Source organism: Pelobates fuscus, chromosome 3 (assembly GCF_036172605.1).
Source record: "Pelobates fuscus isolate aPelFus1 chromosome 3, aPelFus1.pri, whole genome shotgun sequence".
Lineage (NCBI taxonomy): Eukaryota > Metazoa > Chordata > Amphibia > Anura > Pelobatidae > Pelobates > Pelobates fuscus.
Genome location: NC_086319.1, coordinates 364,198,815 through 364,212,302, shown reverse-complemented (window position 1 = coordinate 364,212,302; position 13,488 = coordinate 364,198,815). Strand labels below are relative to the sequence as shown.

Genomic DNA, 13,488 nt, shown 5'->3' with positions numbered 1-13,488 from the left:
TGATTCGGTTCCACTTGGGAGCTGACATCGGAGGGGGAGCCTTGCGCTGGACTAAGGAAAGTGGCTGAAGGGGTTTTAATCCCTTCAGCCTAGCGGGAACCTAAGGACTATATAGACTATATGTAGATGCCAGAAATAAAAATTAAATGGCTTTTCCTAAAACAGGGTTTAGGAGAGTTAATTAGGTTTATTCACCAAGTACCAAATTTGAGTAAATTAGAAAATTGCCAAATTTAGTAAATTTTAGAACAAAATAGAGAAATGTGTAATATGCTACAAATCTGTTCATTTTTTAATTTGTCTGATTGGTCTAAAATTTGAAATTCACTTTGGATCAATAGATGCAGTTTACGGAATAGTCTTGAGAGTCCCTAGTGTTTCTGATTAGAAGCCTGCCCATTGTAGCATGGCTTCATCATTATGTTGTGTGACTGACTATCATGAAGGGGATTCAGTCTCTGTATTCATTACATTGATAACACCATACTTTCCACTTCAGAACCACATTAAAATGGAATTTCTCCTGCTTTAAGGGATAATTGGGTTTATTCACTAAACTCCAACATCTGGTGAAGTAAAATATAAACTACAAAACTTGGTTTAACGTATCCAAGCCATCGCTATAGATATACATATATTTTTTAAACCTTAACCTACACTTGGCTATTCAATATATAATTTACTACAATTGTTTAGGAAATTTATTGCATATAGACAAAAAGGCACAGGTTATCTTACTGACATACCACAATGCTGCCACTCCCAAAATGCTCAGCCAGCCTGAACTAAGAGTTGGATATCACACACCCCTACAATGTGAGGGGGTGCCTTACCCTGAATGCAAAGGAAGAGCAGTCTGTGTCTCTCACTTACGCCATTAGGTGGCGCCAGTCTCCCTGTGCAGCTCACATGTCCCTTTAACTGAAACCCGGAAGTGCAGAGCAACCTGACACATCCATATAGGATCAGCATGTGCCCCCCACCGCACCGGTAGCCCAGCCAGGGGGGACCATGGCCTCGGCAAGCTGGGCCCCACCTCGCCTGGAGGACTTCATACTCACTGACAAGCTGGGGAGCGGGACCTATGCCACAGTGTACAAGGCTTACAGGAAGGTAATAGGAGCAGGCCTGGGTGGGGAGTGAAATATTGTGATATTGTGCGGCTCATGTATCAAGCGCAATTATTCAGCACATATGTCAAAGTGCTGCAATCACCATGGAAACCAGGAATGGTTGCTTCACTTTGAAAACTATGCCCAGATTCTTTCTTTTTTTCTTCTAAAAAATGACTGTGCCTATATATTTAATAATAATCTATTGTGGAAGTAGCATTGTACCTATATATTTAATAATAATCTATTGTGGAAGTAGCATTGTACCTATATATTTAATAATAATAATCTATTGTGGAAGTAGCATTGTGCCTATATATTTAATAATAATCTATTGTGGAAGTAGCATTGTGCCTATATATTTAATAATAATAATCTATTGTGGACGTAGCATTGTACCTATATATTTAATAATAATCTATTGTGGAAGTAGCATTGTGCCTATATATTTAATAATAATCTATTGTGGACGTAGCATTGTACCTATATATTTAATAATAATCTATTGTGGAAGTAGCATTGTACCTATATAATAATAATCTATTGTGGATGTAGCATTGTACCTATATATTTAATAATAATAATAATAATCTATTGTGGACGTAGCATTGTACCTATATATTTAATAATAATAATCTATTGTGGAAGTAGCATTGTACCTATATATTTAATAATAATCTATTGTGGAAGTAGCATTGTACCTATATATTTAATAATAATAATCTATTGTGGAAGTAGCATTGTGCCTATATATTTAATAATAATCTATTGTGGAAGTAGCATTGTGCCTATATATTTAATAATAATAATCTATTGTGGACGTAGCATTGTACCTATATATTTAATAATAATCTATTGTGGAAGTAGCATTGTGCCTATATATTTAATAATAATCTATTGTGGACGTAGCATTGTACCTATATATTTAATAATAATCTATTGTGGAAGTAGCATTGTACCTATATAATAATAATCTATTGTGGATGTAGCATTGTACCTATATATTTAATAATAATAATAATAATCTATTGTGGACGTAGCATTGTACCTATATATTTAATAATAATAATCTATTGTGGACGTAGCATTGTACCTATATATTTAATAATAATAATCTATTGTGGACGTAGCATTGTACCTATATATTTAATAATAATAATCTATTGTGGACGTAGCATTGTGCCTAGATATTTAATAATAATAATAATCTATTGTGGAAGTAGCATTGTACCTATATATTTAATAATAATAATCTATTGTGGACGTAGCATTGTACCTATATATTTAATAATAATCTATTGTGGACGTAGCATTGTACCTATATATTTAATAATAATCTATTGTGGAAGTAGCATTGCATACTGTGATTAGTGTATCTGATGTGAAAATATTAATTATTGCTGGCATGATCTGAAACTGTCACTGTACACCTGTGGGATGGATTAGGGTCATATAGGTAAGGATAATGAAATCCCCATAGAGTACTGTTTCCTTACTGCTTGGCACAATTCATCAATAACTGTTCATAACTTCCTTTTAGATTCTCGTGAGCATTTCCCTCGTGGGGCTCCTTTACTTTCTGTTCTCCTAAATCAATCTTGATGTGTATAGTGAGTCAGATATGATATAAAGTTTATGAGGTGCACATAGCACAGTTATGTACCGTTTTAGCGATTGGATAATCAACAGTATTGAATAGTGTAAAAATTATTTTGTGATCATTACTCACTGTTTTATATATAAAACAAAAATCTGCTGTTTGCAAACTTGTCCTTTTTCCTTTATATTTTGGGTCTACTAGCGAAATGCTCGTGAAGTGGTGGCCATCAAATGCGTCAGCAAAAAAAGTCTCAACAAAGCATCAGTGGAAAACCTTCTGACGGAGATTGAGATCTTGAAGACGGTTCATCACCCACATATTCTTGAGTTGAAGGACTTTCAGGTATGTAATCAGACCTGATTAATTATTATTCCAGCATTATAAAAATAACAAACTAAAAATAATACATCATTCATTAAAATGTAGTGGTTATTACAGCTCCAGTCCTAATACCATGCCTATTACAGTGTTACCCTAAGGTAGGCACAGGATGTTCTGTGATTTGTTACTCTCACCACTCTCAGCCAGGCTCAGAATAATAGAAGTTGCCATTCAGAGCATCTTGAGTGCAGGTGTTCAGCCACCAACCTGCATGGTTACACTGTCCCCTAACCCTAAATCCACAGGGCACGTCAGCTCCTTCAGCAAATTTGTTTTCTTGAGTAGTCACATGGGAGGTTACTATAAATGGAATCCATCGTCTTGTGATCACGTTACACTTTTATGACTTAACCTGTCACGTACAGCAACTTTTCAGCTATTCTTCATTGTTTATGGGTTTGATAGTATCATTTTAGTTAACAGTTAACTGAAAACTGCAGCAGCTGTCCTGTCCTGTTGATCAATGCAGCCGATCTGTTTAGGAATATAAAATATTATATAAAATATATTTGGAGTTAAGCTTCTGTTTTAAAAACAGTGCCACTTTAAATGGACATCCCATGTGCCTTAATATTTTATTCTCTGAATAACGCCTGCTGCAGATGTAGCGCATTATTCTCTAAAATACAGTAAGACTAAGGCCTCCATTCAAAGCGTTACTCCAACCATCATGACCACTACTGCTTTTTGAGGTGGTTATGGTGGTAAACGTCTGGATGTGCAGTGTTTCAAGCTGTAACACTGCACACCTTGAGTAATTTGATCTTATGTGCCGGGGGCAAGTTGCCAATTTAGCTAATAACCCTGGTTTGTGCTTTTACCTCCTCCCTCGCTCTCATTTCTTGTAATCTAAGTATTTTTTCCATATTCTCGTCCCGTCCTTAGACTCATTGCCTCTCCTGCATGCTTTCTATTTTGCAGTGGGACCGGGATTACATATTTATAATCACAGAGTACTGTCCTGGCGGAGATCTGTCTCACTTTATCAGAACTCGTAGGATTCTTCCCGAAAAGACGACACAAATCTTCCTTCAGCAGCTTGGTAGATATGCCATCATTATCACTTTGTTTTATTTACCCACACAAACATTACTCACTGGTAATCTCTGTTACTGTGTTGGAAAACCATTTCTCACCTTCTCCCACAAACATGACGTATCTAATTCCTCCTCTTCCTTTCTCTGTTGGCATTAAATATCATTCTCGCAGTCATCCTATTACTCTTCTTCACCTTACTCCTGTATCGAATCTCCCAGGATACCGCACTCACCAAATAGCACAGGTGCTCTGAAGCCAGGGCTGGCCAGGCCTCCCTTCCAAGATATGCAGAATAAATACCGGCACAGGTACTGCAGGATAACAAAAATAGCAGCTTTATTGAAGCAAAAGCAGCAACGTTTCGACCCTACTGGGTTTTTAGCAAGCTCTACGAGGTTGATGAAGACCCGGTAGGATTGAAACGTTGCTGCTATTGCCCCAATAAAGCTGCTATTGCTGTTACCCCAGAATGCCTGAACCGTTATTTATTCTGCATATTTGGGTCTTTTTAATGTGACATTTATTTTAGTATTGTTACAACTTTGCACCATAGTTGGACTTTTCCACCTTCTGTTCCGATCTTACATTGTGTCCTTGAACTTGTTACCATGAGAATTGATCTGCCCTCGCCGCACCCATTGATGAGTTTACCTTTATATTTACTATTGTGCACTTGCTTAACGTAATGCCAAGTGTTTGTCCCTAGTTACATGATTGTCCAGTTTATTGGCCATGCTTAAAGACTGGATATGTTAATCTCCACTTTCAGAGATTCCAGATTTTTTTGGTCTTCTAGATGTGGTGCCGAGTCCTAGTCGCACCTGATTTAATATGTTGACTAGAATGTTAGACTGCCGTACCCTCAACTATTCCTGACTTGCGTAGTATGTGAGCTACTCCCCTTGATGCGTCTGTGGCACTGTGATGCAAGTATAGCCTGTTTTGTTCAGATATTTGCCAATGGAGTTCTTAAAGGGGCATTCTAGTCTCCAAAACAAATTTTAGCTCATTGAAGTTTTGGTGTATAAATCACTTCTCAATTCTCTGCCATTTAGGAGTTAAATCACTTTGTTTATACAGCCCTAGCCCTATGTGTGACTTACACAACCTTCCGAAACACTTTGTGTAAAGTGAGATCTAATGTTTATACTTACCTTTATTGCAAATACTGTTTGGTTTATAATTTCTTATATCCGGCTCTGTTAATTGCTTACTAGACCCTGCTGGAGACTTGTGTATGTAATAAAAGTTCAATCTACAGAACAGAAGATAAAAACTTGTAAAGTAAGTTAACATCTGAAAATGAAACCATTTTTTTTCTTGCAGGCTGTGTCAGTCACGGGAGGAGTCATGGGAGGTGTGGCTAGGGCTGCATAAATAGAAACAAAAGTAATTTAAATGGCAATGCATTGAGCAGTGAGACTTCAGAGGCATGATCTATACACAAAAACTGCTTCAATAAGCTAAAGTTGTTTTGGTGACTATAGTGTCCCTTTAAATTCTGCATAAAATAACGCTTTCACTCTTTTCTCCAGTTTATGTTGATCTAGTATATTTCTGTTGGCATTGTGATCTCTCTCATCCTCTTTCTTCTTTTAGCTAGTGCTCTGAAGTGCCTATATGAAAAAAACATTTCTCACCTGGATCTGAAGCCTCAGAACATCCTTCTGAGCAGTCTAGATGGACCTCATCTGAAGCTGGCAGGTGAGTTTGTGGAAGCGGTTATGGATACAAACAAACTGAGGCCATAGATCGTCTCAGCCTTCCCAACTCCTCACCAGATTTTGGTTTTGCTCAGCACATGACATCGCAGGATGAAGCACAAGCGCTAAGAGGGTCTCCCCTGTACATGGCTCCCGAGATGGTGTGCCGCAGTCACTATGACGCCCGGGTCGATTTGTGGTCTGTCGGGGTTATTCTGTATGGTGAGTGGACTGTACTTTTAAAGCAGGTTTGCCTATTTTAGAAATGTATTCACAACATTAAAACATTCATAAATCTACACCAGGGGAATACATCAAACACAACGTGGTGTAGAAAAAAAACAGTACGACTGTTTGGATTAATACTGCAAAATGTGCAGATATTACAGATGTGTGACTTTTTAAATTAACCTACCTGAGATGGCTTGAAGGCTTATTGAACTACATGGGGTATTTTACATTCTGGTCACCATCATATCAGTATTAAAGATTCTCTGTCAGAGCTGCTTTAGAAAATGGGTACATTTCTAGGTTGTAGCATTCTAATTATAGTAGAATTTATTGACAAATGGAACACTTCATGGGGTTCTTAGGAAGTTATTGAACATTGAAATCTAATGCTATGCTACTTTATTAAAGAAGTATGTGTAGAATTTTCATTTAGATTCCTTTGATGCTACATGAGATGTCTAATCAACCTTTGTGGTTTTTTGCTAAAGAGTAGATGTGTATTTTTTTCTTGTTAATTTAATGACCTATTCTGGTTATAGCCAGGATGGTCTAGTGCTTTGTCCGTAGTCTTATCTATACCTCTCTGTCATGTTCCAGAGGCACTCTTTGGGAAGGCTCCATTTGCTTCCAAATCCTTCTCTGAATTGGAGGAAAAAATCCGCAGTGACCGTACAATAGAGGTAAAGACTTAGAGATGCGAGCGAGGTAGTATAATTATTTTTTAGTAAAAATGAGAAAATGGAGGAAGAATAGTCTGCATGGGCAGGGGTGGGGATGAGAGTAGGACATTTGTCGGGGAATAGAAATAATAAAATTGGTTTGATTGTTTTGGCATGTAACGTACCATAAAAAGTTATATTTCAGACAAGCTTACTCCTTTACGTCTTGTCCTCAGCTACCACCCAGGCCGCGAGTGTCCCTTGAATGCCGTGACCTGCTGCAGAGACTCTTGAAGAGAGACCCTAATGAGAGGATTTCATTCCCAGACTTCTTTGCTCACCCCTTTGTAGACTTGGAACACATGGCGTGTGCGGAATCTCTACAAAAAGCCGTATGTACACTCCCTGTTACATACTGTTGCTCACTCTATTATAACAATACATTTTACTAGATGCCCCCTACACTATTGCTTGGCTAATCTACAGTGCCATGTCATCATGGTCATCCAGAAGTGGCACTTTGCAATGAGAATTCGTGTGATTTCCCCCAACCAGACAGTTGGTCAGCAAAAGAGCAAACTGCGCCTGAGTTCTGTGGCAACTGAGACCGCTCAGGGCTCTCCTTGCAGTCCGTGAGACCTCTTGACTGACATCACCAGGAGGACGTAATACAATGTCACATCCTTAATACTCTCAGTCAAGAGAGCCTGGGTTTTCTAAAGCTCTCTCTCTGATAGAGAAAGCAGAGACAGCACATTCTCTACATGACACCAAGTAGTGCAGACTCACCTGCTCTACTCTCCCTCACATCACTGACAAAGCTGAGCAGTGGAGTGACAGGGCATTCATTAAGTTTGTGCGTGTCTGTCAGTACGTTGAAACGTACGTGTCCACGTTGACTAATTGTGTGCAAATAGTAAAGTGTGCATGAGTGTCTGTCACCTTATTTTATATCCACAGTGTCACCCTCTTTGTACTGTGCCTTTAAAGTTACATTTCTCCACCTGACTCTGTGCATTCTCTCTGTTACCGCAGTTGTCCCTGGTGATAGAAGCTGTGGAAAAAGATAGTGCCGGGGATTTCACCAGCGCCCTGACCCTGTACTGCCGAGCCATGGACTATTTCATCCCTGCCCTGCACTGTAAATATTATTTATAATTAATGCCCTGTAATATCACCTCATTAATAAGTAGGGTGTACAGAACTGTGTTTAAATGGTTGCTATTTTTGTTTTTTATTTCAGTAAAAAAAAGTGTTAAAAAAAATAAAAAATGAAAACTAACAAGGAAATGGAACACAATACATGCAAATGTCTAATTTTGGTACATGAATACAGTATACCCATTGAGCACTGAAATACGTGGGGGTTTACAATGAGTCAAAGCAAAGTTATTACATTATGATCTCAAGAAAAAACCATCTCACAATAATGAGTTACAGAAACACACGCAGACCGACGGTGCCTGTGTGTTTTACCAATTTGAAATTCTCTCTCTCTCATGATATTGAGGGAAAGGAGCTGAAGAAACAAACAGTTTGATTCCGTGTCCTCACCACCTGTTTGCATATTAATATCATGAAAGGAGCTGAATCCATGGAGAAAATGGCAAACGAACTTGTATGTTTCAATACACATAAAAATGTGTACTGGTGAAGAACGGGTTGAGGGGAAATAATGCTATCTGTATGTCTATCTAGTCTTATCCACAAATGTAGAATAGCCCCAACAGCTTGAGATAAGATCTGTGTGATAACACATCTGCACTTACGTTTTCTGTCTCAACAAAGTAATAGGCATAGCTCTGTGCCAATAACACTAACCTAATTCTGGTTTCTTTTCCTGTTTTTATGAGAGATCTTGTAAGCATATTTTTGGCCAGAGTACATTCGGTTTTCATATTCTGTTCTATTGTTTTAACTTTCTTAAAATTCTTTTGTAGATGAAACGGATGTCAGACGAAAACAGGCTTTGAGATCAAAGGTTAGTTTGGACCCTACTTATACATGTGATACATAGAAGCTTCTGCTATTTAACTCTTTATATATTGGGAGACAATAGACCTTGTTCTTAATTGCTATATAACAAAGGCAGGATAGAAAGAATGTTACGGAGTTCTCTACATTCTGTTTCTTAGCCAGTTAGAGTAGCTCAATGGTCATCCAGGGTCTCCGCTATAGGGACTGTTCCTCACATTCAGCCAAACTCTGATCTCTGCAGGTCACTCAGTACATCTCTAGGGCAGAGGAGCTGAAGGTCCTGGTGTCCTCTAGTAACAGGACTCTCTTGATGCAGGGCACATCAGCACGGGAACTATTAAAGGGTGAGCTCCGGCACTTTCTAAAGAAACGGCAAACGCCAGCAAGTGACTTGTATTTCTATGTCATGCAATCCAAATGCATCTAATCTCCTGTTTAGTATAACAATGCGAGATACCATCACAAGCCTCTACAATCACCGGCACCCCTAGGAAATCAGACACGGCATATATAATGATTTAAAATACCTGGGTTTATTCACTCAACTTGCATCCACAGAAACATGATAAATAAATTTATAATTTTAAGCTAAACTAAATTGGTGATAATTATTTAATCCCCCCTTTTTCTAATTTTCCTGTATTGATATGAAACTTGAATTCCTACTCTGTTCCAAAACTCTCAGTTTAGTGAATAATCCCAAGTGTGCTTTTTGTCAATATAGCTGAAATCCCCTTGACAAGTGTGCTTACTATCCCCGTCTGTTCTAGTGCGTCTTTACCCTCAGTCAATATTACTGGTAACTGCATGCCTACTTTATAATACGTGTTCTAAATCTATTGACTTCATAGGATTACATACAGAGATGCTTTGCCAGTATAGCTATCTTGTTGTTATTAAATGGTCCTTTTATCTCTCCTTCACCTATTTCATACTTGCCCTGCTGTCATGTGCTTGGTTATGATGCACAGAAATGGCCCAGGACAAGCCACGTCTGTTTGCTGCTCTGGAAGTGGCGTCTGCGGCTGTTGCCAAGGTAAGCAGCGAGGCTGGGAAGGTGATATGGGGCAAGTCATGCTGCTCATTAATGCTTAATGCTTTACTGTTCTCCTATCTTGATACACTGGATGCTCTATACGAAGCACCGTTCCAGGGAAGTGTTCTAAAAGTGGAATAAAAAACACTAACATTCCTTTTGTTTCCGTGGTGATTGCACCATCTTTAGAGCCTAACCCTGGAATTGCTCTTTAAAACAAACCTGTTTTGTGTATCCAGGATGAAGAGGGTATGGTGCATGATGCATTGGATCTCTACCAGCAAAGCCTGGGGGAGCTGATTCTGATGCTGTCTGGTGAGTGATAGTATATGTTATGTGAACGTTGTCAATTAATTAATTAATATATATCGTTACTGAAGAAGGATGTCCTTAGTATGCAATAAGATATAGAGACCTCATGATTCAATATCCTGTCACACCATGACTGCTGTCAATGCAATGTGATATCACATTGTTTAATAAGGGGTTGGAATAGCTGTTCTGCCTGTTACAGTAATTTGTGTAGTGCAGGGGTGCCCACAAGGAAGATCCCGAGATGTTTGAAAATGTGCTTTGCCATTCTAAAGGCATGCAAAGCATCATGGGAGTTGTGGATCCCCACATGTTGTAGATCTACATTTTGGGCAACCTTTGTGTAGTGTAGTGTAGTGTGTGTGTGTCTGTGTGTGTGTGTGTCTGTGTCTCATCTTATTTGTGGAAAATAATAGGCAGGTCCTAGCAAATAAGAGAGGTGTTCTGAAACGCATCACTCGTAAAATATTTGTTTTTACCTTTTTGAATTACTTAGTTTGTTTTTAAATGGTAATGCATTAGTTTCAGAATTTAGAGAACAGGTGCCTGTGTTTATCTCCGGCTCTATCAGCATATATAAAGCTATTGGTACAGGGGATATAAATAATTGTATCCAAGTTCACTTTTTATATGGGAAATGCACGTTATACAATCTATAAAGAGTTGTGTGATGTGTAAGCTAATTTCTGTATGTATGAATGCTTTCTTTACATCATACGTACAGCCCATGCTTCACTTTTCAAAAGGGCGGTGTTTTTGCCACGATCGTCATAATATTTTGCCGAATGACATGTCTCCTGTTTGGTATAGAAGGGCTGCATGATAAAATGATAAACCGTTCCTAATAATCCTTTCTTTGTCGGTCCTTTTTAGCTGAAGCTGCTGGGAGGAGACGAGAGTTATTACATGCGGAGGTAAGTACCAGTCCCTTCTGAGTAATTAATGCTAAGCTATGGACCCTCCTTAACCCCTTTGTTTTGTATCCGTGCAGATTCAGACACTAATGAGAAGGGCAGAGTTTCTAAAAGAGCAGGTAGGTGTGCTGTTACTGAATTAAAAAAATAAATAGAATTTAAAAAATAAAATTTAAAAAGCTCTTGTGTTGTAGATTAGGAAAGCAGGCAATATAATAATCAGGTTGTATATAATCATGGTATTCCAAGACTGGGTTAAGTTGATCACTAAAGATGTCTTTTCTGAGAATCTATTGGATATGTGTGATCTTTTTGCTCTTTGTCCTAGCTAAAGACATCCCACTGGAAATCGGAATCCTTGGATCAGGAAATGCTCTCCGAGTCCGTCCGAGGCTGTAAGTGTTTTTAAAGGGCCCAACCAGGTCCATCACAATTGGGAACAAATATTTTCTTCTTTCGTTTCTTCATCACTTACACATTTACACAACCTTTCACATTTTGTCCAATTGCGCTTGTCCTAATTCATCCCTCTATATTTATAAATGTCATTACAACCCACTATCTACCTCTTTCAGGAGACTCTTTATAAATTCCTTTATTCTTTCTTTCTTTATCCCACCCATTCTGCTTCACTGTAAAGGCATCCATGAATCTCATCACTTTGAGCCCTCCATAAATTGTTTTTCCATCCTCTAACGCCAACTTATAACACATGTCTGTTTACACCAATAATTCCATCTTAATATTGACCCTTTTCCACAAAACAATTTCTGTCTCTCCCTCCATACTCATTTCCTCATAGTGTGAGACTTTCAGTGGGACTTTTATGCCCCTTCACTACTTTTCTCACCATAACCACTTCTCCTTTTTGTCTGTGTGTACTCCCTCCAGGAACTCTTCTCCTCTCTAACTATCTGTACCTTCTGTTTTCTTACAGCTTGTTCGCTGCAATGATCCTCAGCAATGCGCACACTGGTCTGGTTTTAAATGTTTCTTGTAACTAAATTATGGTGATTAGAATAATTAAATTATTTTCCACTGTTTGCTGCACTGTCATTTTATTTGCCTAGTAACTCGGACCACCCATGGTTATTCACATCGACCATAACGGCAAATTCTGGTTCTTGTAGCTGATTTTACCTGTATCCCCTTTGCATTTTAATAACCGTATCTTTTTGGCTGCCTGAAATTCATACAGCATTAAACTCGCAGTATACAAAGCACATGGAAATACTCAAATCATGTTACAATTTGCAGCTTTTTTTTAGTAGACTAAGCATAGCTTGTTTATTAAACCAGCCCTCCGGAAACACCAATGGCTACTGATTAAAGCAGGCCTGTCCGTTCAGATGAAATCATGGCAGCATTAGCCATGAGTTAGCTCCACTTCTCGCAGCAGAACACACAGGAATCAGAATTCTGAAACTGGTTTTAATAGAATATATATATTCCCCTCTGTATCACACAGTCATGTTCCCTGTCCTACACAACGGTTATAATGCAGTCAGTCTTTTCAGGCCTAGATTTTATTTTATGTTTACAAGGCCTCTGTTCACTGAACACACTGCCAACAGCATGTATTCAATAAGCCAGATTACTGACCAGTGTAAGTATGGGGGTTTCTTTATGATGTCAAAATAGCCTTTCTGTATGAAAAGAAGACACCACCTCCATATAATATTTACATATGCTATGGAAGACAGGTACTGCGCGGTTCCAACAGACCCATATTCACTTTTGCACTGGGTAAGTTCTTATTATAGACATGTCAGTCAATACTTTAGCCTCCTACTTATAAAGATGTTTGTAGCAGATAGACGTGCTGCTTTTTGCCTTTACATTGGAGTTCTCTATCCATATTGTGTTTCAGGAATGTTTTGGATAAAAAAGAAAAGAGGTATAGTGCAATATTGGCACGCTCTGTGTCTAAATACAAATAATAATGTGATTGTGGTAAACCATGCAGTTTTTTGTAGATATGATATGCAGCCTTACAAGGGATAAAAAGTGCAATAAAAATCCTCCACGATAAATGCAGTGAATCACTAAATAGACAAAAGAAAAAAAATAATCCTTCAAGAAGAGGCGCAGTGATTAATCATTGTGGCGAAACCAACTTCGCCACTGTGAACTGGAGAAGCCTGGTTGCCCGCCTGCTGCCTTTGGACTATGGACCAGATTTTATGGGAATGTGATACCCCAGATAGCTATACCATGGAGCCTATTCATATAATGAAAGACTATGGGAAAGACTTTAGCTCCATGGCAATTGTACTGTGTGAATAGGATCTGCGCGCTATTCGGTAGTTTTGTGCGCTCAGATCCCAGCTATCTGGGGATATGTGAAATGTCTGTGTGTTATGGTTAAAAAGTAACTTTCTGTATTTTAAAGTGTTTTATGTCTTTCTGTAACCATGTGGTTAATGGAGTCTGTCTCTGTGCTGGAGATAATTAGATTACTTCTCCAGCACAGAGAAGGCTCTGTAAAAAACAGTCTGAGCTGGGAAGCTAGGGGTTTTAAAAGA

At 38.4% G+C, this 13,488-nt stretch overlaps 1 protein-coding gene across 1 annotated transcript; it reads left to right on the top strand.

Moving 5' to 3' along the window:
- Positions 1–906: 906 nt before the first annotated feature.
- On the top strand, positions 907–12,006 carry ULK3 (unc-51 like kinase 3). Its single transcript, XM_063445890.1, has 16 exons — positions 907–1,113; positions 2,914–3,054; positions 4,015–4,135; positions 5,731–5,835; positions 5,913–6,056; positions 6,663–6,745; positions 6,961–7,116; positions 7,760–7,865; positions 8,665–8,705; positions 8,943–9,045; positions 9,673–9,737; positions 9,977–10,052; positions 10,923–10,963; positions 11,041–11,082; positions 11,292–11,358; positions 11,901–12,006. The coding sequence occupies exons 1-16, from the start codon at positions 1,012–1,014 to the stop codon at positions 11,915–11,917; spliced, it is 1,410 nt and encodes a 469-aa protein (XP_063301960.1). The 5' UTR covers positions 907–1,011; the 3' UTR covers positions 11,918–12,006.
- The last annotated feature ends 1,482 nt before the right edge of the window (positions 12,007–13,488 follow it).